The following is a 24919-nucleotide window of genomic DNA, read 5'->3' on the forward strand; positions in this document are numbered from 1 at the left end:
GAAGCACGAGATGGAATTATCCAGCCGAAGTGGTAACCTATTTGATGGTATGATGGCAGGGGTGCCTCCTAATAATCCGGGGCAAATTACGAAATTTCTCGAGCAAGCAGCGGTCCAACGGCCCAGTTGAGTGCCGATGAAGTCTCCATCGATGCCCGAAGCTGCAACGGACGTGGTATTATTGGATCCTGCGTTGCTCTCCTTGTTGAACCAAATTACATGGAGCAACACTAGTCGGCCCGGAATGACACCCCATATTTCGTGCTAGCAAGCCTGGCATCGACGGCTCCTCAGTTTACGGCCGCCTCGAATGCGGGGGAATAGAAAATTCCTTGTGGGTAGATTTGAACGGGGCGACAAGGAGTTGCTGGTCTTTGAAAATAAGTATGCCTGGTTGATCCGAATATCCGGTTGTCGATCTCCATTACGGGCCTCGTCTTACGGATGGTCGAGCAACAAGGCAAGATCTTCTATTTGTTCCAGAAATAGTGCCAATGATCATCGGTCATCCTACAGAAATAGCACTCCGTAATAGTGGTGTTATAGTAATACTCATATGCTGCCAAGGCGGCATAGGAGCTCGTGCGTGCTCCTATCTTGTAACCATTCAGCCATTGCCGGGAAATCCTACCCGAACACGGTCACATCAGCACTACGGGGGGTTAAGCCTCGAGATTGTGGGGGAAGGACAAGGGTAGGACCGATAATCCCTGCGCACACAACAAGCTCGCACAGCTGTTTCTCTCCTGCTGAAACAGGCAAAGCCGTTTGGGGCGGCCGTGAGGAAATTGTTCCTATAGATGGATTAACTGATCTTGGGCCCGGAGGCTCTCCTTGGTGCCATGTCATCATGAAAGGGCCTGCATTAGATTCAGGGACCTCAGGAGTCGAGGGTGGTTCCTGGACAGCGTAGCATCGCATGACGACATGACAGATGCCAATCGTATATAGTATGGGGCTGGGACGAACGTTTCTTATTTTCTGGAGCTCTTCGTGAAGGATTTGTTGGACTCAAGTTTATTCCTTGTAAATTCTGGTTCAAGCAAAAGAGGCAAGCTACAATGGCAAAGTACTTGATTCCGGCATCTGTGCTGCTGTCGCAGTCGGTTGCGGCTGCGAGTCTGTTTGACTCGTACGTGAGCTTGTCGTTCGAGCTTATTGGCTTTCCTACTTTCGCTGGTGAGTTCTGCAGCTGGAGTTTCTTCGTCGTATGATTGAGGATCAAGTGAATTGACTTTGTCTTGTTTTCGGTCTTTAGGAACAAAGCACCAACCCAATGCCTTCTCCCACAACCTGATGCACAACTTGGCCGAGCTTCAGGGCAGCGGCATTGTTGTGCGAGTCGGTGGAAACTCTGGGTGAGTACCATATTCGGCATCAACGTGATTCACAATATCCGCCGGTGTCTAACTAACAGCTTCAACAGTGATCGTGCCATCTACGATCCGACCTTGACCACATCCACAGCCAGCGCATGCCCCAATGCCGATCCCGGCGCGTGGCAGTGCATTGGTACGACCTTCTTCGAGTCTTACGGCGGCTTCCCGGCCGGCACCCGCTACTCTCATCAGTTCAACCTCGGTGCATACAACTCCTCTGGATGGGCTACCCTCGAGGCTACGGTGCCACTGGCTTGCAAGGCTCTTAGAGGCCAGCTCGAGTTCTGGGAGATGGGAAATGAGCCGGACCTGTTCACCGGAAGCAGACGCCCCAGCACGTACAATGCTTCCCAGTACTCCAACGAGTGGTTGAACTCAACCCAGCACTTTGAGAGCTACCTCCACAAGGCCTGCCCAGATCTCTTCGGCAGCCTCAAGTACATTGCTCCGTCTTTGAGCTCTCCTGGTGCCAAGCTGCACATTGCCGACATCTTCCCCGACGAGGGCAACGCCACGGACAAGATTACTCAAGTCTCCATCCACAACTACATGAACGGCGCCACCGTTCCCGGCGTTACTCTGCAAAACACTCTGATGAGCCACAATGCCGTTGTCAAGTCGATCACCAACCACGTCAACTACGCCAAGACTTCTACCATTGATGCCGAATACATCATCGGCGAGCACAACAGCTTGTACGGAGGTGGTGCTTCGGGTCTCTCTGATGTCTTCGGAGCTGCTCTCTGGGCCATGGAGTTCTCTCTCTACGCTGCTTCCACCGGCGTCATCAAGCGAATCCACTTCCACCAGTCTGTGGGCTCTCCTTACGCCGCCTGGGTTCCTTCAGGAACTCTCGCAACCAATGCTCCGTACTATGGAAAGCTGGCTGCCAGCACCTTCTTGGCTCGCTCCAACACCATTGAGGTTAAGACCATTGCTTTGAACAAGGATGCTGACTTGGACTCTGGATATGGCGCGTATATCAACGGTGATTTGCGCCGCATCGCGGTTCTTAACCTCAGACAGTACAACGCTGGCAACGGTACCCGTGCAAGCCAGACCTACACCGTCAAGGTTGCTCCTGGATCTTCTTGGAAGGCTCAGCGCCTCACTGCTGCTGGCGCCACCGACAAGACTGGTGTCACTTTCAACGGCTTCTCTTACGATGCTGACTCCAACGGCGTGGCGAAGCGCGTCAACGGCAAGGAGTCGGGCAAGGTCATCAGGGCTGACCGCAGCGGTAGCATTACGTTTACCGTTCAGGATACCGAGGCCATTGTTCTGCTGAAGAACTAAAAGGGGATATATGATTGTACATTTTAATAGTATGGATTTGTTGTGGGATCACTCTCGGTACCCATTAGTGGTGTACATTGTATATATGAGATGGAGAGAAACAAATACTTATGATTTTTGACGATGTATGTTTGCTCATTCCGACGCTATCTCATGTTACTTGACAGACTTGCCAGCCCGGAAATTTATTGAATCAAAACTTGTTTTTCCTTCTTCAGCTTCTCCACAAACTCTAGCGGCACCTTGAGCGTCTGCGCAACGATATCCGGCGGCGTCAGCGCGAGCCATTGCGTGAGAGGAATGTCGGCCACGCGATCCGACTTGTATATCTCTACCCAGATGAGGTCTTCCGTCTTTGACGTGTTTTCGATGTAGTGCCCCGAGTTGTCGGGGAAGACGGCCGTGTCGCCGGCGCGGAAGTTGAACGTTCGGGCGGCGGCGTTGCCGATGAAGACGGTGGCTTGGGCGGTGCCTTTGTGGAAGTAGAGCCATTCCTCGGCCTATTTGCATATACTTGTAAGAGATGTATATAGAACAAGGGGAAGTTCGATTCACTCACATTTGGGTGCCAGTGCAATTCCCTCAAAGCACCAGGCTTCAGCGTCACAAACGTCGCTGCAATCGTCTTGCTAATTGGGAAATTGGTCGAATCAATCTTGCGGAACTCACCACCAGTCCCTCCAATCTTCTCGGGGGGATGTTGTAGCGTGCGGTAGACGAAGGAGCTATTCTCAGACAACGAGTGGCCATTCCCAGTGACATTGTGTGTGCTAACCGTCCCGTTGATGATGTAAGGATCAGCCGGGGGAATGGAATCAAAGACAGATTCATCGACTCCAAAGTTCTTTGCGAGAACGGAGCGGGGTGTGTGAGCGATCCAATCGTCGACGTTGAAAGTGGTGCTGTTATCGTCAGTTATGAAGCGACTTTTTTATTATTCACCTGACTAGATGTTGTTCTTCTTACCCAATCTTGTCAAAATCTGCCTCGTCAAAAACTAGAAGAAATTCGTTCTCATCCTCCAGCCCTTGGACTGTATGGGCAACACCCTTTGGAAGATACCAAATGTCGCCATAGCCGAGCTCCGAAACTTCGTATTCGCCATCCTCGTTGACCGCGGACAAGGTGATGCGGCCGGCATAGACGATACCCCATTCAGCCTATGACACATGAGTTAGATGGCCAAACAGCAACGTGATGGGGAAGTAATGAATGAAGCAAACTTACTACTCGATGCCAGTGTAGCTCTCGGATGGCCCCTTTCGTCAGATGCTGCTGAGCGGCAGCAATGTCGTGACTTGCGGGTAGATCAGTGATCACTTGCTCTCGGACCCAACCGCCTTTGAGAATGCGCGTTCGAGAGTCGGAGAAGCTCCACTTGAGATTTGGAACGACACCGTTGTCAGTGGATTGCTGGCCTAGGTTACTGGGATTTTGCAAGTCCAATTGGTGATTTGTGCCGCCTTATCTTCCGTGTTAGAGCTTTCGCATATTTCCCCCCCGTGAAACTCGAATAAACATACCCAAAAAAGGTGCTCCTTTCCCATCTGGGCTGATGGGTTGTCCGTCTACAAATCCTCCATCACCCCGTTGCTGGACTTGAGGTGCTGCATTTGCGCCGATGAGGCACAGTGCCCAAGTTGATAATGTAGATGCTCTCATAGCTATAAGAACTAGCAATGGGTGAAGATATGAAGGGAAAAAAGAGAGACTGAAAATTGGTTGGCTTGGGCATCCTTTAAGCTTATTACACAATCAAGCATATACACAACCTTGTGACGAAAACCCCATCGAGAATACAATGTAACACTACGCCTCCGAGTCTATCGATGGCGCAATGACCACCATCGTGCCTGAAGCTCAAGCTGCGTGCGGCCATCCTGGTCTCCAACATTAACGCTAAAATGGCGGCATTGTTATACAGATGTTGGTTACACAGATCTAGGTAGTGGATGAGCATCCAGAGGGAGGCCAGTGCTGACTGACTTGGAACATTCCTAGCAATGGTAGCGCAGGGTGTGTAGCATCAGGACATGTATTTGGTCTACTTTGCATGAGAAGGTCGCAGATCGAATGACGCCATTATACATGATGATGGTCATATTCTATGTTTTGTTTTGCGATATACAAACAGAAAGAGAAGTAGAAGAAAACGACGACCCTTCATTACGTGTGGGTATGTAATAACCGCTCGAATATACAAATAACAGGCCTTGTGCTGACAAAAACATTAAACTGCTGTTGGCATCGACCGCATCTGCTTCATATACCAAGACTACAATTTTAATCAGTCAAAAACCTCTCCACAGTGTGTGAATAACTTCAGAGGAACACTTACAGTCTCTGCTCCTCCGGCCATTACCTTGACGCCGAGAAGCTTTGGAAGCAACAGATCTGGCGCCTTTCTCGTATACGCCCTAGCATCTTCGCTCTTGACTTCTTTGTTGAAGATCAAATTCTTAGGCAAGTAAGGGTTAAGGGCGGCAGGTCGGCCAATGCCAACGATATCACAAGCGTCCTCCCGAAGAGCCGCCTCCATGCCTTCGCGTGTCCGGAAGCCGCCCGTCACCATCAATGGAACGTGCCTGAATCTATCGCGGATCTCCTTGGCAAAATCGAGGAAAAAGGCCTCACGGGCCAGAGTACTGGCGGACCTTGATTCTTGCATCATCTAAAGAGATTCGTGGTTAGCCCTCTTTATTCTGTACCATCGACGCACGGGAGCTTGGAGCACGGCGCGGTATGAACTAACCGAAGGGTCTTCATATGAGCCACCACTGATCTCAAGGAAGTCGACGCCTGCGTCTGTAATCACGGTGAGCTGCTCAATGCAGGCGGCAAGCTGCTCCTTGTCCTTGAAGTCGGCGCTGTTCAACTTGATGCCGACGCAGAAACCCTTTGGGACAACATCCCTCACGGCCTTGAGAATGTCGACAACAATCTTTGCCCGCTTCTTGGCAGATCCGCCATACTGGTCCTCGCGTGTGTTGGACGCCGGATTCAAGAACTGAGACAACAAGTAGCCGTGCGCGCCATGGAGCTCAACGCCAGCAAAGCCAGCTTCGGCTGCCAGCTTGGCAGTCTCTGCAAACTGAGAAACAACGCGCTGGATATCCTCAAGGGTCATCTCCCTTGGTGATCCAAAGACAAACGACCTGGCAAGCCTGGCCACGATGCCATTGCCTATGTTTAGGGGAATTGCACTTGGGGCAATTGACTTCTCAAAATATCCTCTGGTGCCGGCGCCGCCGGGACTTTGTCGTCCTGGGTGGTTGATTTGCATGATAACAGGCGTGCCGTTTTTAGAGCTCGCTTTTGCCCATTTCTTCCATGAGGCGAGGATTTTCTCCCTGTCAACCTTGTCGTTGGGGCTCACATCTGCAGGGCTGCCCAGGTATCTGACATCAACTTGAACGTTGCCTGTGAGCACCGATCCCCATCCGCCCTCAGCCCAATTTTCGTAAATTTTAAATAACCTTTCGCCAGGCAAATATTCGTTGTCTGCCCAGCTTTCAGCCATGGCGGCCTTGGAAAGCCGATTGGGGAGCGTGAGACCACATGGAAGTGTGATGGGCTCTTGAAGCTTGAGTTCTGAAACAGTCATGGTGGCTGAAAATGGTGAGTTGGGGTTGTTAGTTGACAATCTCTTGATCAATCCTGCAAGACTAGATCTCCCAGGACCTCACGGCTGCTTTATAAAACAAATTGTATTTGGCTTTCTTTTTCTTTTTCTTTTTTTCCTTTCTTTTTTTTTGCCTTCCCTTTCTGTTTTTTTTCTCCGTCCCTTTTTGCCTCCTATCCACCTCTTCAAGCTCAATGCAGCCTCGGCACAATTTCAACGCCGAGTCAGTTTCCTCCGTAGCGCGCGGAGATCATTCGGCGGAGTTTGGCCTGCCAATTGCGAAAAGAAATACTACCCTGTTGTGATGTGTTGCGATTGAAACGAAGGAAGAGAATAACCACCGAGGTTGAGTTCTCTATTATGCCAAAATCGGGTTGGAACATTCATTAAGTATGCTCAAGTATTTATCCATCTTTGCATTTGCGATATATGAGTTGTCTATGTCATTTCATTGGACACAATCTACTAATTTTCGACAAATGATGTGCACTAAATTGTTGGATAGCCAGTCTGCTTCATGTTATACCTTCACCCCATAACGCTTTTCTTTTCGCGGCGGATTATCGGAGATACATCTCGTAGATAATGCTCCAAGCTGGTCCTCTCGTTTTTACTGTTTGTCGACTGCTCGAAATCCATCACTCAAGTTGCCCGAGAGAAGAATATTTGTTAAGAGCTAGTATGTAAGCGGTGTGTGTGGAGATGCGGAATTCGGCATTGGAGAGTTGACCAAAACAGGAGGCCTTGACACATGCGAAGCTCCGCTCCGTTTCCGTTTCGAAGATTGATGGTTTTCGATTTATAAGATCGGTGCTTTCTTGGAAGATTCCTTTGTAAGACGGACAAATAGTGATCAGTAATCTGCTGGCTCTCCAACCCGTTCCATCTCCAAAGAGCACTGGGGGACGCTTAGTTGTTATTTGTTCCCTCCCTCCCTCTTCTCTCCCTCTTTATTTCTCTATAATTTCTAGATGGGCGCTTGCGGCATTTAGTTATCAGCGCACTACTCAGCGTCTCGCAGATAGCTGCCAACTATCTAAACCAGCCAGTGTTGGTTTACTGAAATGAATCCATTTCTGCTCCGTCCACGTACTCCCGAGCCGCCCTCTGTGTCTCGTCGAATCGGATAACTTGTCTGGCTGCTGACCTTGATCACGCTTATACACCATAGAGCGACAGAATAGGTCGTGTGCTTTGACCCTTGTGTCTCGCTCTTATGGAATGAGATGGAAAGACAAAATAAGCCAAACACTTTTTCTCCACTGATGGATTGTTGGCGCCGGCGGAAGGATCTAGATTTTCGTTGGCGTAGATCTTTTGTAAACCCACTGTGGCATGACAGAATAAATGGTGCAATTAGCTAATCCTTGTCATATGATAGCACTAGGGCACATAGTAGGATTAAGCAGATAGTTTTATCACACTTAGTACTCGATATGAAGTAACAAAAAGATTTTTAGGATGGCGAGGCGAAGATGTTCCTAGAGTCTGGAACAAGTCCCTTTCTCGGCATAGACTTGTATAATATGTGGACAATCTGGAAAGTGCCTACTATGGACAAGGCGACGAATAAAATGTGCATTCGACCCTTAGCAGTCCATCTCCACTAAGAACAGGAGGAGGGATTGAGTAGATACATTTGTCATCTGATGGTAGTCGATATGGAGTGACAATATTAGACAACCAGCCACAATGAGTTGACACTTGTGAGTCATGCAACTACGCTTAAGTAGGTACGGATGCAACCCCAGCTCCCCCAAGTTGGCTGAATTGAGCATCTCACTTCACGTGGCATACTCAAAATACCTTGTCCCACTGGTTGACTCAGGACGGGATATACCCGTCGACTAACAAAGTCCTAGCGTAGCACTCCGAAACGGTGGGGGTTTGTGGTGAGCATTGGATTTCTAATCTGCACTATTGCGCAATACGAGGAACACATCGACGGCGGAATTATGAACTATATAAGGCACAATAAGAAGATGAGGGTTTGGCCTTTTTGGTCTTGCCAGTATCGACTGAGTATCAACTAAATCACAAAGGCAAAAAGCAATCAACCCATCATCATGTCTAAGCTCTTCACTCCTCTCAAGGTGGGCCGCGTAGAGCTTGCCCACCGAATTGCCATGGCACCCATGACCCGATTCAGGGCCGACGATAACCATGTGCCCCTGCCTACTGTGAAGGAATACTATGCCCAGAGGACAGCTGTCCCTGGTTCTTTAGCCATCACCGAGGCTACCTTTATCACTCAGAAGGCTGGTGGCTACAAGAACGTTCCCGGCATCTACACACAAGAACAGATCGACGCCTGGAAGGATATTGTCGACGCTGTCCACGAGCAGGGTTCATACATCTATCTTCAGCTTTGGGCTCTGGGACGATCTGCCAAGGCTGAGGTTTTGAAGGAGGAGAGTGGTGCCGATCTGGTATCTGCTAGCGACGTTGCCGAGAAGGATGGTGGAAAGCCACGCCCGCTTACTGAGGAGGAGATTCTCGAGTACATCCAGGACTACACACAGGCTGCCAAGAATGCAATTGCCGCCGGCTTTGACGGAGTCGAGATCCACGGCGCCAACGGCTACCTGCTGGAGCAGTTCATCCAACAGTTTACCAACAAGCGAACGGATGCATGGGGTGGAAGCATTGAGAACCGCGCTCGCTTCACCCTTGAGGTGACCAAGGCTGTTGTTGCTGCCATTGGAGCAGACCGTACCGCCATCCGCTTTAGCCCATTTGCAGACTTCCTAGGCGATCTCGACTACGACCCCGTTCCCCAGTACCTCTATCTTGTTGAGCAGCTGAAGCCGTTCAACCTGGCATATGTCCACTTCGTCGAATCCCGTGAGAAGGGCAACGACCTGTCGCCAATCATCAAGGCGTATGACAACGCTGGCCCCGTCATCGTAGCTGGAGGTTTTGCGCTGGAGTCAAGCAAGAAGGCCGTTGATGAGGAGTACAAGGACTACGATGTCGTTGTTGCCATTGGCCGTCCTTACACATCTAACCCAGACCTACCGTTCCGCTTCAAGGAGGGTATCGAACTTGTGCCGTACCAGCGTGAGACGTTTTTTACTCCTAAGCTAGACAAGGGTTTCCACGATTTCCCTTTCAGTGAGCAGTTTACTCTGCTGAAAGCAAAGGCATAGACCACTCAACGGATGTTTATTGGGAAATACATTTAGATACTCTTGACAGTTTGATAGCATGTTTAGCGACGCATTAATACCATGTATGAAACACTTACACGCATCCTTCTTTGCTAGAGAGACCTGACTCGCTCTCAATCGTGAAGCTCCGGCCGATTCACAATGTCAATACACGTATCCCGCAACCTATACTTCATTCCACTGCGGTCCTTCCCTAGAGCTTACTCGAAACCCGTCATATCATCGATTAGATGTGGCGTAGTGACGATCATCGCGGCTTGGCGCCCGTCAGCACCCAAAATAGTACATGAGCTGAAAGTTCCATCGCCCCACAAGTTGGACTGGACTGAAGTGAGGAATTCGTGCGGAGATGTAATTATGTCATAGGACTGCGAATAAGTCGTGGATCATGGATGTCTAGCCAACTGTATAGATAAGTGCGTTGTCGTCTTCTTGTAAATAACTAACCCGAAGTTGGTCTTCAAGGACTGCTGAAACTCCGATCTGAACACTCTCTGCCCCATAATGGCAATGTCCTCTTCTCATCACAAAAGCGTCCCAAATATGCCTGAAAAGACAGACGAGCAAGAAAATCGAGAGCTCGCTGCTCAGTCTGGCCTAAGATGGGGGAAAACACCTTCTTCTTGCTGCAACATGGATCGACCACTTTCAGAACTACCAGAAGATCACCCGGTCCACAAAATCCCACTCAAAAAGCAAGAGCAAATGAGGCAGAAGGGAATCAACCCTGTGCTAAAAGTAGAGATGGATGAAGCAATGGGTAAGGGGCAATCAGGAGGGAAATTTTGGAAGAAATATGGTACTACAAGCATGGGTCCGTGGATGGTTTAAGACTGCCGGCCTTGATGACTTACGAGAGATCCTCTACCATTGGCAGCTAGCCGTTTGAGTGAGAATAAGTTTGCCGAAAATAATTACTTATTACGCATAAATCACGAAGTACTACCAAGAGCGTCGCCACTGTTACAAACTAATCATGCTTAATATTCATTACTACTAAAAAGGTAGCCTCTACACCCCTGTTTATTTCCAGAAGTCTGTGGATGCGCTCGGCGGGAAATCCGCCTTAGCAGTGCCAAACTTTGTGTTCTCCTTCGGCCCAAGAGTCAATTCCAGAACTCCGCCGTCGAGGAAGAAGCTATGCGTCACCCAGCCCTTGTTATAAGGCTTGCCATTTAGCTTGGCGCTCTGGATGTAGATATTGTTATAAGAAGCATCAAAGTTGATGTTTCGAATGGTAGCTGTCTTTCCTGAACGCGGGTCGGTGAACTTGACCTCGGGGAAGAAGGGTGGAATGATGATGTAGACATCTTGTCCGCTCATGGGGTAGAGACCCAACATGGTAAGGGCCGTGAAGCTACCCATAGCACCAGAGTCATCGTTTCCTGGAAGGCCACTTGTGGTATCGTTGAAGGCACTAGGGATATACTTGTGCGCATACTTGGCAGAGAGACCTGGACGGCCGGCATAATGGAAGATGAAGAGGAGAAGATAGGCTTGCTCATCGCCAATGTAGAATAAGCCAGGAGTATCGTGCATATACTCGAGACGGCGGACAAATTGGTCGGGGCCACCCAGTGTCGTGATTAGAGTTGCCTGATCGTGAGGCACGTAGAAGGTGTAGAGCCAAGAACCTGCTTCGTAGGTCTCATGGCCGCCAGGGTTGAGATAACAGCCTTCAAAGTTGTACAAGTCGGTGCAAATGGCTGGCTCTTGGAAGCCAAAAGTGCCATTAAGGTACCGAGGTTGCAAGAAACCGGTAAATCCACTGTCGGTAAACTGGCTGTAGTCCTGAGTTCCGGTCAGGTTCAGCTTAGATCGCGAGTCAGGATCAAACATGTTCTTCCAGTTCCCGGAGCGCTTCAGATACTTCTCCGCATCTCCGTGCTTTCCAAGGTCGCGGGCCATCTCAGCAATACAAAAATCGTTGTACGAGTACTCAATGGTTCTTGAGATGGATCTAGTGAAAAGACCATAGCCATTGGGGTCCCAGTCATCAGTTGGGATGTAGCCAAGAGTCTTCCAACTTTGCAGGCCTCCACGACCTTCAACTGTCCAAATCACACCCTCCTCTATTTTTTTTTTAACAACAAATGTCAGTAAATAGTCATTCAAAAACGAAACCATGTAAGGAAGTGTTACCTTCAGCATCAGATACAACTGCCTTGTAGCCGGTATCCCAGTCAATACCGTCCTTCAAGCCCTTCAGATACGAATCGGCCAACAAATTATCGGCATTGCTGCCACCCTGGGTAAAGCCCTTGCACAGCGACATGCGACAATCTGGTAGCTTGCCTTCATGGCGATATACATCAATGAGACTGCGAATCATCAAAGCTTGAGCATGAGGATCAACTAGAGTAAGAAGCGGATGTGTGCTTCGGAAGCTATCCCAGATGCAGTAGAATGAGTCAAAGTAGGGTTCGTTGCTCTTCCAGAGGGGATTTTCTCCTAAAATCACGATGAGAGATGATTCTATAACTTATTTGGTATCTCAATTCTCTTACCAGTATAGTCTTGAGGTGAAAGAAGCGTGCGATAGATGCCACTCCAGAAAGTTCTCTGAAGCGAGTCGCTTACGCCCGTGTTGTCGACCTTAATGACGCTGAGCTTCTTGCGCCATGCATCCTCAGCATCTGATCTAACAGACTCAAAGTTGAAGTTGGGAATTTCCTTCTCAGCATTGTGGCAGGCCTGATCAGTGCTGATGAACGAGAGTCCAACTCGAACCAGAATCGGGTTGTTTGCTGGAGGGTGGAACTGAACCCAAGCACCAGCTGGGAGAATTGGGTTTTGGCCATCGTCATAAGTACGGAAGCTCTTGCGGTCGCTGCTGGCCCGGTTGTTGATAAAGATTCCGGTGTTACGGAGTTTGGCACCACGGAAGTCAGCGCAGAAATACGACTTGTAGTTGCCGATGCCGAATGAGGGCCTAAAGGTACCATTACCCGAGATGCGACCAGTATGGGCATCAACTGAGATGATTGCATCGGTTCGAGAACCAGAGAGATCTGCCAAATCGGCCAAGATCAAAGGGCTATAAGGAGTCTTCCCATCGGCAGGAAGCTTGGTTGGGGATCCATCAGTTGGGAACGAGAATCGGTATAACGCAGTGTGGTTGGTGACAGTCATTTCAGCCTTGACTGAAGTGTTGAGCTGTATGGCAAAATAGCCCGGCTTTGCCACGACAGAGCTGTTTATCTTGTCCGACGCTCGCAGGGTCGAAGGGAAGTAGCAACGATTGATATCGTCATCGATACAACCTGTCTGGGGAAATAGAGGGAAATTTCCCAAAGATGCACCCTGTAGCACACCGATGTTAGAATATGAATATTTGCTATTCTATGAGTGATTCGGACGTAACTTACACCACCTGTTCCACTGTCATGCATGTGAGAGAATCCAGTGACTATTGAACTTGGTCAATTCTCGCATTCTCTTACCAGGATGATAATATGGGATCGCATACTCTGGCCATCGTTTGATGCATAGCCTCCTTGAATCTCCTTATTGCCATCTGCTACACTCTTTGCCATACCATCTTTGTTTTGCCCATCGAGATTAGTATTTGATACGCACCGGGAGGACAGGATGTGTATAGATGGATACTAACATGGAAGACTTGCGCCAGGAAAAACATGGCCTAGAGTGCAATTGATTAGTCCTAGCCTCTGGTTATCTCGAAAAACAATCTCGTACCTCCATTAGCGGTGCCGATTAATGGGTCGATGTAGTCTAGGACATCAAATGACGAGTGTTGATCCGCTGCTTGGCTCAATCCAAGCAACAGTGGCCAATAGGCCACCAATTGTTGAATATGCATGCTGCTGTTGAGATGTCGAAGCGCCAACTATCTGGTGAGTATGTTTTTCTACTCGTGGGAGGAAGCAGAACACTAACACAAGAAGAAGCCGCGACTGTAGGGTCTTGGGGAGGAAGCAGGTAGCCCTCGTACCACCTCGGAAGATTCCACGTGAAGAAGCTCGCCCTGTGAGTACCATTGGTGAATCATGTTGCGGGGACCGGTATTTATGTAGTACTATCCGACCTCCTTTGTTGGGCGTCTCGTGGCCATCCTCGCTTGGTTGGACAATTCTAAGACAGCGATCTCGCAGAGGAGCATTCGGCTCAGATTACTATCCATTCCCCCGCAACCTCATGGACTCACAAAGCTCAGAGATGGCGGGGGAAGCTCCGGGTAATACCACTCTGTCAGTGATCATTTCTTGAAGTGGAAACGCCTGCTGCAGGTTCAAGACACCATGTCACCTCAAATAACTGGCGATCAAGGTTGTTGGTTCCTGGTGATTCCGTCATCGCCATGATTGGACAAAGTGAAGTCGCTTCAAATAGCCGTCGGTATTCCTTCCATCAAACTGTTGTTCTTCCAGGGAAGTATTCTAGTACTATTGCTCAGTAACCATGATGAGGCTGGCGGAGATGTCCGTCGCAAGGGTAAAGCCGGCTGACATGAAAGTTTGAGGTCTCTGATATCATCCTTCAGCAACGTTTAATATGAGTGGCCAATGTTCCAGACCCACAGAGATGAACCCCTGTCTAAAATTTGCTAATTGTTGGCACCGCAGCTTGATGATGGTTACATGGAGGCAACTCCCCCTCATTTGTGGATCGTGATGCTCATACGATATGCATACTGTAGTTGTACTCATAATGAACGGAAGGTGATCGTGTCGGCCTAGGCCAATGGCTATGTTATCCGATGGCCCCGTCGTGATTTCCGTGGCCCTTAGGATGGAGAGATGGAAGGCTATCCGCATCTACCTGCATACAATGCTACCTGATGGTCATGCCATCACGCCCCAGACATTGGTGTCTTTGATCATTTAGGTAGGTGGACGGTGTGTTGGCGAGGGAAGCTCCTCCAAATGCGCCCTGGGTACAAGGGGCCAGTGGGTTCTTCAGGGTAAAGTATTTTTCTGTACTTTGTAGAGCACACGCGAATAATTTTTAATTCCGCCGGCAAGATCTGCAGTTGCGACATACATGATACAGTTCAAGCCGTCGGAGTTCGAGAGAAAGAGCACTTGGGAGGGCTATTTAGGGAAAGAAAAACGGATTGTGGAAGAAGGAGGAACTGGAAAGGGACGGCAAATGCCCATATAGGCTATTCAAGAAGCTTGAAAGCATTGCCCTAGTATGAGGTGTAGTATGCATAAATTTAACGGACATGGTTATTTCTTTATAGCTGATCGGCGTCAAACATATTTCTCCATCTTTCAAGGCCCTTTTGTTCCTGTGTGTAAATGTAGCAATGCTGGTCCTCTCTCACGAAATTTTCACCGTCTCCCTCATGAGTTGTATTTGTACCAGAATCATCTGGCCAACAACCATCAAAGAACTAAGCGGCACTTGTCCTAAATTCCGATGAACCGACGCCACAACGAAGCCGAACAGGCGATCGCACTACTGTCGGGTACTTCTGTCAGTGGCCCATGTTGGGAATTAGATCCATTGGTGGGGGAACGACGGCCCAGATCGCGGGGAAGAAGCGACGAGAAATTGCGCAGCAGCAAGGGGGATTTTTGGTGAGGAGGGCGAAAGAGAAATAGGCCGGAGTTTTCGGAGTCTGGAGCTGGACTTGTCTAATGCAGCTAAGACATGAGATGATGGTATCCATTTCATCCTGCAGCATCCTGTTTCTGCCTGTCTTTGCTTATGTGTTGCCTCATCCCATGTGCTTCTAAACCCTGTAAAGCTATGAGTGCCGTGACAATTTGCCCGCGGCACTTCAGCGACGGCTAAATGCCAAACCCCGGCATCACCCCCGGCATCAGGTCATACTTGCAATATAGTCTAGTATAGAAGCAAGATGCAGCTACCACGATTCGTCACAGAGCCTCGATTGGTACGTCGCCCTGACACGAGAGCAAGAGGCCCAAAGGGTGGAGGGGGAAAAGGTACGCCCCAAGAAATGCAGGGAGATAGTCTCAACAGCGAGACTCAACGCTTTTGTCTCATACGGGTAGGCAAATTGCACACAGGGAGGGTGGAAAGCACTTAATCATCAAAGTCTCATCTCTGTTGGTACGACACAAGGTTTTAATTATAGTACAGAGAATTTTAGAACAACAGAGGAAAAGGAGAATGATTCTCTATCGGGTAGTGTATCCTCCATCAATTACAATGTCGGCTCCGGTCGTATATGAACTAGCATCGCTGACGAGATAGACATACGCGCCCTTTAGTTCTTTAGCATCGCCATTGCGTCCCATTGGGATCATGCTCCTCCACAGTTCTTGCGTCTTGGGGTCGATAAAGTCGGACAGGCCGGTGTCGATATAGCCAGGCGAGATGCTGTTGACTCGGGCGAAATCGCGCCATTCGTTGGCCAGAGAGCGCGCCAGATGTATGCAGCCTGCCTTGGCAACGTTGTATGAGGTCTGTTCCTGAGGGAAGTTTGCGACGTGACCAGACATTGAAGCTGTGATGACAAAGGATCCGCGACCCTGCTTCTTGAAGTGAGCGCCGACGGCCTTTGCGCAGTACGCAGTGCCGCTCAGATCGATCTGGATAACATGATCCCAATCGCTAGAACTGCCATCGACAACTCCGCTGTTGGCTGTTGCACCGGCGCTGGCAAGTGGGAAAGAGGAAATGTCAGCAAATGATGGATCATATTCATTGGGGACAATAAAGGGAAATGTACTTGGCAATGAAGGCATCAATCTTGCCAAAATCGGAGACCACTTGGTTGACGAAGCGTTCAACGTCGGTGTACTCGCTCACATTGATCTTGTACACCTTGACCTTGACGCCGTATTCCTTCTCCAGCTCGGCAGCGTTTTTCTCTGCGCCCTCTTTGCGGGACGAATAAGTGATGGCGAGGTCGGCGCCCATCTCGGCGCAACCGCGCGCAGCTTCAATTCCCATGCCTCGGGGTCCGGAAGCTCCGGTGACGACAACGACCTTGCCCTTCAAGCTGAAGAGGTCGGTGAGGCGACTGGCTGTGGGGATAGTCTGAGGCATGATGGGCAGTACTTGGTGATGTGCTGTATGTTGGGTGGCCGATAGATCTCAATGGTTGGTGGATGGTGAGACGGGATCAAGAGGGAGCGGCTGCTGACGGGATACCCTTACTTTATTTATACGAGTTCGGGATACAAGTGGAACGTTGGACTGTGAAACGATAACCGGTTGCATGCGCAATGATTGAGTTTTCCTTCTCCTCATCTCGGTCCCTCAGCAAGGCACGCCTTGGGATTCGTGGAAGCACCAGTGGCGTTGCCCGTGTGGGTACGAGTCTCCTACTCAGGACGCCCGGATGCAGAGAATGACTGGATAGCATCAGGAGTGGCTTCACCAGGCAATCAGGAGATGGCCGGATAGGCTGCGGGATGAAGAGGGTGTGATGTCATGGTTCATGCGGAGAACGGGAGCTTCCTCTCGTTCGATACCCGCGTCCCTTGAGCTGGATACATACAACATAGCAAGACTAACTCTTTGAAGTGTTGTCCTAGCTGTGGTTAAGGTTAAGCAGCACACCAACATGAGTTTGTGTCTATTCAGACGAATCTGCTTTACCATCACCGTCTCTTCTGGCCTCGTTGATCAACCGCTTGTCCGGACAATCCAAAGGCTTCTAATTGCCCGCTATTCCCAGATACTCATGATGCATGTCACCACCAACAACGTCATCATCTCTTCAATCCGCGGTTAACTCCATTACCCCACCTCCCGGATCCGTATTCCCACATTTCTCGGGCTTGGCTCCCAACATGTCCCTCACCTTGGACGGATTGCCGAGAACTTGGGCTGCTTACCAGCAAGTGAATCAGCATTGAAAATGATGATTATTTGCTTTGTGATGTATTTGTGTTATCACGAATCATCATAACCGCCATTTCTTTTCTCAAATCCCGTCAAATTGGGTTGAAAGCTTTGTCTTCGGACGTTGCCGTTGCCGATCATTTGCTAGTCTCACCCAGCACTTGACTTGCATCGAAATGGGTAAGATTTGCAAAAAGCCACTCATTCGCCCGACCCGTTTCAGCAAGGAAGCTTTACAAGAAGAGCCGCGTAAATGGCCGTTGTTGGTCATTGTAAAGCAAATGTCAGCGTATCTTCCAAACGAAATGTTCAATGTCAAAACTCGGGCCCTCGCGCATCAGCGGCAGGCACCGCTTTGCAATAAAAAGGGCCATTTCCCTTTATTCCTGCTGGCTAGGACACTGGACTGGGTTGCTGGCCAATTGATTATAACCCTATGGTTTGGTATTGTGTCTCAGATGGCTTTCTTTATTTTTACTATTGATCTTGCTGGCAGTGAGTTTGACCATGACGCTATAGTGCATCAAATCAGCTGTCATGTCGCTGTGCATCATGCACATTTACGCATTTTATGGGATCAAGAGAGCAAAGCAACCAAGTTATGTTGAACAGAGAGGATGGTGTTTATATCAAAGAAGAAATAAATGGTAATGGGGAATAGTTTGCTGGAGGCGCTGACAGCTAGTTACATTTACAGAGATGAGAGGTAACGCTCGGGAAGTGAAGATCTACGTTGTTTACTTCCGAGGAAAGCGCCAATGATGCCAAGAATGTGCGCAGAAATATCAGATGGTGATATGCAGACTTTCATGGTCTTCAATTGTTAGCATAATGATGTGAAATACTCTCCAACATCTACCCTCAGAAAGGGAATTGGTAGACACAATACGAATACACCTTACTAAAACAAAAGTTTGACGATTACTACAACTCTTATACCGTGCCGCCATTTCGCAACTTTGGTTCAATTATTACAACACGAAAAATGAGAAGAAACACTAAAGAAAACGGACGGTCGTAATGAAGATATTGTGAAAAACATCAAAATACATGCCATAGACCTATCACAGCCCTCGCTGGGAGAAGGCTGAAAGAGAGCTGTTAATTTTGAACTAAACCACTGTAGCTGTTGAAAGGAATATAGAATAGAGGGAAATTCCCTTGTATAAAGGATAAGAGATAAATATAGTCATTATCTGCTACCCAACTATGAGAAAGCAGTGGGAATTCAACACTTCTACCTCCTTGGCTTCTCCAATCTTCCCTGTGACCGGACTTCTGATAATAACAGAGCTTTACATCTCCTACTCCTGAGGCTTTGACTAAAGTAACTCTCGATAGACTTTGAAATCTGGTAAGTTGTTCCATAGAAATGACCCCCAATGCAGATATATGGTTCAAAATATCGAGGAAGATTTATACGTTGAAACTGTCAATGTGTATCTTCAATATACGAATAGTATAGATCAATGATATCACGTAGACAACCAAGGCCATTGGTTTCCCTTTGAATAAGGACACTTTGACAAAATGATTCCTCTAGCTATTGGTAGAAAAACTGACGTTTATTTCACACCGTTGTGTATAGTGTTATAAATTATTGGCGAGCTACTCAGCATGTTTGGCTCAGCTTGCCGCATTTTATTTCAGAGTCAAGATTTCTACAATACTGGCTTCATACTCCTCGAATCAATCTTGAGAAATATTTTCTTGATGTTATTGTTGTGTGCTGACACATTCAGGCTATGCTGATATCTGTTTTGCTTAGGTATACTGTTATACGCTTCAGCCTCGTATCTTCTATTAGTATTAAAGGTAGATCTCATTGACGATTAGATGTATGGAATACTGTTACATGGCAACAAGTTCCCTTCCGAGAACATAAACCCCTCAAGCACGAGATCAGTCGAAAATGAAACTTATAAAGTCAACTATTATAGATTCGCTAGAAGGCTTGAGATAGACGACGAGAAAAGCCATTTAAATGAGATTTTATTTAAACATAGTAATCTTAAATTCTCTGAAAGAAATTGACGAAAGGAATGGAATGGAAAGAATGCAAAGGAACGGATGGTGTGTTTGGGGACCCCTGTCAGATATCGTCACCACCATGAATGAGTTCTCCAGCTGCGGGCAGTACTTTAATCGTGAGAAATAACACACTACCGTTCGACATTATGAGCCCGGAAGCTTGAATTTGACTCCGGGGCAAATAATTTCCGCATGTGTTTCATTCTTGCTTGCTTGAATAGTAAGATGAACGTCTCGTCTCGTCTCGCTGGCACAGAGTAAACCATAGGCTCCCGTAGCAGCTTTCTTTTATGTCGGAAATGGCAACCGGGATAAATATCGCATAGGACTATTGACCATTCGCATGCAATATCGTTTTTTAATTGTATCATCCATTAGTAAGCACCCGGCCAATTGGTTTGGGTGCTCTCCGTGAAGCATCCCGCTGTCGTCATCTTGGTCTAAATCACGACTCACGAATCAGCTTTAGCCGATATTCATCTTCCTGCAACACCACTGATAGTCCATGCTATCGCAAGCATTCGGTACTTGATAAAGCCAGTAATATACGTCTTTTTAATAAGATGCTCAAGCAAAACCCACTTAGAGTGTTATCAGGATCCGGGGTTGACAGCTCAAACCCCCCACGATTGCCATCTTTGGTAGGCGTAAGGCGTGATTATCGCATACGATACGCATGTTGCAAGCTTTGCCTTACCTTCCACACTTGACAACCCCGCAGTTCACCATATTGGATATCGATCACGATCAAGACTTGACATGCCGCCATCGGGAGAAATCTTGACGTAAGGTGCCGATGTTCCGAACGTGGGAGACCGGAAGACGCTCATATCACGTCTCTGTCGGGCCTATATAATGGGCGACATTGCTCGTTCGATGATGTCGGATGTTTGGAGCGTCGCTATAACACGACATACGTCTATCGTACTTTAGTCAACTTGTACCTTGGTAAATTCAGCTCTAATTCAAGATGTCAGCAACAAAGACAGTGACGCAGTCAGGCACTGCTGTTGGGAAGCTCACGCTCGCATATGATGATGCGATCCACCAAAAGGTAAGCGATATACCGAATATCATCACGTGCCTTCACTAGAAACACACATTTTGACTCTTTTGTCCACAGTATCGATACCATGAGTATCTCCCCGTCTACGACGAAGAGACTCACTTTGACCCGATTCAGCCATTCGAGTTCACGGATCGGGGACTTGCAGCGGACAAAGCCAAGTCTGCTCTGTTGTCCAGTGCCAATGCTGATCTCAAGGTGGCCAAAATCACACCAGTTATCGGTACCGAGATTAGAGGCCTTCAGTTGTCCCAATTGAATGACACGCAGAAGAATGAACTTGCGCTTCTGATCGCGGAGAGGGGTGTAGTCATCTTCCGCGGACAAGACTTCAAGGATATTGGGCCAGAGAAACAGAAAGATTTTGCGAGATATTTCGGACCACTACACGTTCATGTCAGTAGCTTCATGTGGACGTGACAACGCAAATACTGACCGAATTCTCAGCCCGTTGGAGCTCATGTCAAGGACCATCTCGAGTATCACAACATCTACCTTGGTCCCGACAACGAATATCGGGCACGACAGCGAAGGGAAAGACTGACAACTACCGGGTATCACTCCGATGTTTCATACGAACATCAGCCACCCGGCATCACCATTCTCACCCTCCTTTCCGTCCCTCCAACTGGTGGCGATACCGCATGGGCATCACAAACCGCAGCATACGCTCGCTTGTCGCAGCCAATCAAGACTCTTCTTGAGGGCCTGCGTGCTGAACACAGCGGTTTCAACCAGGCAGAGAACGCCCGTCGTGATGGAAAGTATGTCCGCCGAGAGCCGGTGAAGTCGGAGCACCCCATCGTGAGGGTTCACCCAGTAAGTCGTGTGTAATAGACTGAGGCATGAATGTGTGGTGCTAATTATGGGTTTCAAGGTGACGGGTGAAAAGGCTCTGTTTGTTAACAAGGGCTTCACCAAGCGCATTATTGGCCTCCAGCATGAGGAGTCGGATGCTCTTTTGCAGCTCCTGTTCAACGTAAGCATCGGATACATAATTTGCCGACACATTGTGTTCACGTCGCTGACTATCTTCCTTCAATCACAGCACATCGCCCTTGGACAGGACTTCCAGGTTCGTGTCAAGTGGGAAGAGGGTACGGTTGCGCTGTGGGATAACCGCGTCACAGCCCACACTGCCATCTCTGACTTTGACATTCACAACCCCCAGGAAGGACTCCGCCATGGAGTCCGACTAACAACACAGGCGGATAAGCCATCGGGCGTGAATGGACTCGAGTCGGTGTGGTAACAGATAAAAGGGTAGACTTGAGCCGATTGGCCAGTATACGACTAGACATAGCGTATAGGAAGAATGTTCAACGCATTGCTGAGTCTCCATGGAGAAACGAAATCTCCTCTTGCTTCGTATCGTTCGGCTCTTTTAGGCAGAAGTGCTCGTGAAATGCTACTATGCGCTAGGACTGGGCGTAAACTGCAAAGTGTCTCGATTCCAAATCCCACATAAGCTACCGACTACGCCATATCCTCCTGGAGCTGATTAAAGCAGCCATCCACCATCCGGATCTGCAGCCGGAATGTTTTGCGTCTAATGCTGTCATAGCAGGGCGCTTGTTTAGGCAATACGCATTTGTCATTTGAACTGCTGTGAATTAGCACAGTGTGGCCCAGATCCTGGTATAAGCTTGTCTGGATCCCTGAGTCAGTTGTGCAAGTAGTAGTTGTGTCATTCACATAGTCTATAGTGAATACAAAACCCTGACCATCATATCAAAACAGCTTCTGCAATATACAATTTGTCTGGCTATATTCCTTACGTCCTCTGGCTGCCCTTCGTATCCGGTCACTAGGGCAATCGAATGCTACAACTGCCGAGACAGGACTTGCTTTAGTAAAGCTGACAATAGCAAGCTTTCGCGACCGACCAAATCACATGACTCGTCCTAGAAGAACGAATAAGCCGATTGTCCGATGTTCATCTACGAAGGAACGCCAAGTAGCGACAGCTTCAGACCAGAGCCTGCTGTTGCCAAGATGGAGAATACAAACTCATATAATTCCATTAAAAGTCGCCAAAGAAACATCTTGGGCACCTTTTCATTCTTGCCTCCATTGGTACCTGATGATGGAATTGTGTCTAATACCGCGGCGCCCGAAAAGGGCCAGCCGCCGAAAAGGAGGAAGCAACAGATCTTACGAGCACAGAGGTAAGTTGGCATTCATTTTGTTGAACGTTTTATAAAACGCCAACTCTATCACAGAAGCCACAGACAGAGAACAAAGGATTACATGGATGCGCTTGAACAAGAGGTCCTACGTCTCCGAGCAGAGGGCGATCGCCTGAATCAAATCGCTACCAACTGGAAGAAGTGTGTCGTGGCCTTGGTCAATTCAGGTAACACGCCGGTATTAAACATACACCACATATCACAATTTGGTCCTGGTATATTCCTCTGGTCGGTATCAAGCTCTAGCGTAGAAATAACTATCGATGATCCGGCCCTCTTTATGACTCACGAGTACCAGTGGCCGGCATATCAACAACAGTCCATGATATATCCCAGTATGGATATGATACCGCACATTAACATTGAAGATGCTTCAGAAGAGTTCCTCCTGAGAAATTGTACGTCGCCATGCTGTGTTGTATCAGGTCGAGTTGTTCACTAACCGCCTGTTTAGTCCATGAGAATGTCATTCCCACGCTGGACGTGACGGAGTCGACTAACCAAGGCTATTCCAAGCACATTCTTCCACTTGCATTCAAGCATCAAATGGTTCGAAGTTCCATATTGGCAGCATCTGCCAGTCATATACAAATTACCCAAGGCTCCAAATCCATGGTCGACAGGCTCAACTACAGATCAACAGCACTTGCTGAACTAAGACAAATCTCGGCACGACCAGAAACAGATTCTTCTGCGCCTCTTGCTACAATCCTGGGCCTGATGATCGACGATATGATATGCGGCCACAGAGAGTGCCCTGCTTTACTAAAGCTTGCCCAATTCTGGGTTCGCAAAGACTGCCCTTTTAGTACCGATCCGGCCGAAAAAGCAACACGCCGGTTCTTGCTAGACCAAGTGCAGCTGTGCGTAATGGACTATCGTATATACATACCCAATTCATGAAGCTTCCACTGACACGATATTTCATGGTATAGGTTGAAAGCAGTCGTTTGTCCTCTTTACCAGTTCAACAAGCTCTTGAGCAAAGATCGCCAAGTCTCGGACGGTAGACAAGCATTGTCGCTCAACCAGAAAGATTTATTCGAAGTTTTTTCTTCGATGGAAAGCGCGGTGGCACAAGCATGCCATATATACTCACTACCGACTACCAGCAGTCCATTTGAAAGCAGCGGCTCGGATTCGGATTCGTCATCCGACGATTTCAACAAATTGCTAGACAAACTTCAGATTACTGTGCGCAAGATTCCTCCATATTCCTTGGGAGAGAACTCTTTGACATGGGTATACTTTGTTGCGGCCTCAAGGAGCCGACGCATCGATCACAACGCCTTTTTCGTCGCTAGACTTGCAGAACTACTGCAGCGCATTGGACACGACAGGGTGAATGAGCTATTAGCGGGATTAATTTGATGGGGAGCAGGCGATTTTTGTAAATTTAGTGATATCATATCGTCTATTAACTATTCGACGAGCTACATGTCCACATCGCATAGAAGTGGATTGTGTTTTGTTTCGCATATGTAGCATTTTCTCCAGGCATAGGTGAAGGAGGGTATATAGCTACACTGAGCTCATGGAGCAAAACCATCATTCAGTTTAATGAAGCCTAATTGCTGCATTGCCACAAGACCAGACTCTTCTCCCGTCTCCTCCAAAATCTTGCCATTCTCTAGCTTATAGATTGTTGTGCCGGAAAATCTCATTTCTTTGCCGGTATTAGGCTCGGGCAGACTTCCGACAGGAAGATCGTAAAACGCCGGTCCGGTATGCTTACCACCACCAAACCAGCGCGCAACCACGTAGTTTTCCTCGGCAATCAAGGGGAAAGGAGACAGCAGTCTAAATGATATGTCTGGAAACGCCTAATTAAGCCATTTATTGTTAGCAAGACAGGTCGCCCGACATAGGTGGTTATGTGCAGACTAACTTGCTTAAACTTGGCTAAGCACTCCTTAGTAGAGGCTTTGCCCAGCAGTCGTCCATGCATGGGATAGAAAACCGTTACATTGTCGGCGCAAAGTTCGTCGACGATGTCTGGGTTCCCATTGGTCCAGAACTCCTGGAAATACCGCGTAACAACTTGGCGGTTCAGCTCTGGTACAGAGAGACCATTCATCTTGCCTTGCTATTGTTGTAATTGACTGTTCACGTTACTCCAGATACTTTGAAGTATGCTCAGCTTGAGGAGAGGTTGGAATGAAAAAGTTTAATCCAAGGCGTTCGCTTAGGACATAGAAGGCCGACACAAGGGTTAACCTGATGCTTGGCTTTAAGCCGATACGAATGCAGGGTGATATCAAAGCTAAGCAAGTGTGTAATGGAAAAATGGGCCAGAAACGGAGTGGGTAAATAGTTGTCGCTGTTACCGGTTATCGACGTATGCAATAAACGACAAATAATTGTATTAGTGGTTGACA

General features: G+C 48.2%; 9 protein-coding genes across 9 annotated transcripts; 4 read left to right on the forward strand and 5 right to left on the reverse strand.

Annotated features, from left to right (window-relative positions):
• Window positions 1-1061: 1061 nt before the first annotated feature.
• Triagg1_9957 (CAZyme family GH79) lies at window positions 1062-2675 on the forward strand (the record flags this gene model as incomplete). Its single annotated transcript, XM_062904972.1, has 3 exons — window positions 1062-1179; window positions 1259-1358; window positions 1427-2675. The coding sequence occupies 3 exons, from the start codon at window positions 1062-1064 to the stop codon at window positions 2673-2675; spliced, it is 1467 nt and encodes a 488-aa protein (XP_062751065.1).
• A 185-nt stretch (window positions 2676-2860) lies between these two features.
• Triagg1_9958 (uncharacterized protein) lies at window positions 2861-4337 on the reverse strand (the record flags this gene model as incomplete). The annotated part of the gene is made up of 5 exons (XM_062904973.1): window positions 2861-3175; window positions 3235-3577; window positions 3642-3835; window positions 3903-4138; window positions 4199-4337. 5 exons carry the CDS (start codon window positions 4335-4337, stop codon window positions 2861-2863), a joined length of 1227 nt encoding a protein of 408 aa, XP_062751066.1.
• Window positions 4338-4905: 568 nt separating this feature from the next.
• Triagg1_9959 (uncharacterized protein) lies at window positions 4906-6279 on the reverse strand (the record flags this gene model as incomplete). The annotated part of the gene is made up of 3 exons (XM_062904974.1): window positions 4906-4950; window positions 5014-5346; window positions 5395-6279. 3 exons carry the CDS (start codon window positions 6277-6279, stop codon window positions 4906-4908), a joined length of 1263 nt encoding a protein of 420 aa, XP_062751067.1.
• A 2084-nt stretch (window positions 6280-8363) lies between these two features.
• Triagg1_9960 (uncharacterized protein) lies at window positions 8364-9446 on the forward strand (the record flags this gene model as incomplete). Its single annotated transcript, XM_062904975.1, has 1 exon — window positions 8364-9446. The coding sequence occupies one exon, from the start codon at window positions 8364-8366 to the stop codon at window positions 9444-9446; it is 1083 nt and encodes a 360-aa protein (XP_062751068.1).
• A 1044-nt stretch (window positions 9447-10490) lies between these two features.
• On the reverse strand, window positions 10491-13172 carry Triagg1_9961 (CAZyme family GH92; the record flags this gene model as incomplete). Its single annotated transcript, XM_062904976.1, has 7 exons — window positions 10491-11539; window positions 11610-11918; window positions 11975-12770; window positions 12836-12876; window positions 12937-12987; window positions 13047-13110; window positions 13167-13172. 7 exons carry the CDS (start codon window positions 13170-13172, stop codon window positions 10491-10493), a joined length of 2316 nt encoding a protein of 771 aa, XP_062751069.1.
• Window positions 13173-15580: 2408 nt separating this feature from the next.
• On the reverse strand, window positions 15581-16454 carry Triagg1_9962 (uncharacterized protein; the record flags this gene model as incomplete). The annotated part of the gene is made up of 2 exons (XM_062904977.1): window positions 15581-16061; window positions 16135-16454. The coding sequence occupies 2 exons, from the start codon at window positions 16452-16454 to the stop codon at window positions 15581-15583; spliced, it is 801 nt and encodes a 266-aa protein (XP_062751070.1).
• Window positions 16455-20256: 3802 nt separating this feature from the next.
• Window positions 20257-21604, forward strand: Triagg1_9963 (uncharacterized protein; the record flags this gene model as incomplete). Its single annotated transcript, XM_062904978.1, has 5 exons — window positions 20257-20340; window positions 20410-20748; window positions 20800-21171; window positions 21230-21331; window positions 21401-21604. 5 exons carry the CDS (start codon window positions 20257-20259, stop codon window positions 21602-21604), a joined length of 1101 nt encoding a protein of 366 aa, XP_062751071.1.
• Window positions 21605-22284: 680 nt separating this feature from the next.
• On the forward strand, window positions 22285-23912 carry Triagg1_9964 (transcriptional regulator family: Fungal Specific TF; the record flags this gene model as incomplete). Its single annotated transcript, XM_062904979.1, has 4 exons — window positions 22285-22520; window positions 22575-22939; window positions 22996-23404; window positions 23477-23912. 4 exons carry the CDS (start codon window positions 22285-22287, stop codon window positions 23910-23912), a joined length of 1446 nt encoding a protein of 481 aa, XP_062751072.1.
• Window positions 23913-24073: 161 nt separating this feature from the next.
• Triagg1_9965 (uncharacterized protein) lies at window positions 24074-24618 on the reverse strand (the record flags this gene model as incomplete). The annotated part of the gene is made up of 2 exons (XM_062904980.1): window positions 24074-24364; window positions 24430-24618. 2 exons carry the CDS (start codon window positions 24616-24618, stop codon window positions 24074-24076), a joined length of 480 nt encoding a protein of 159 aa, XP_062751073.1.
• Between the last annotated feature and the right edge of the window lie 301 nt (window positions 24619-24919).

The sequence above is a fragment of the Trichoderma aggressivum genome (genome assembly GCF_033847375.1).
Source record: "Trichoderma aggressivum f. europaeum strain CBS 100526 chromosome Unknown scaffold_062, whole genome shotgun sequence".
In the NCBI taxonomy this organism is placed as follows: domain Eukaryota; kingdom Fungi; phylum Ascomycota; class Sordariomycetes; order Hypocreales; family Hypocreaceae; genus Trichoderma; species Trichoderma aggressivum.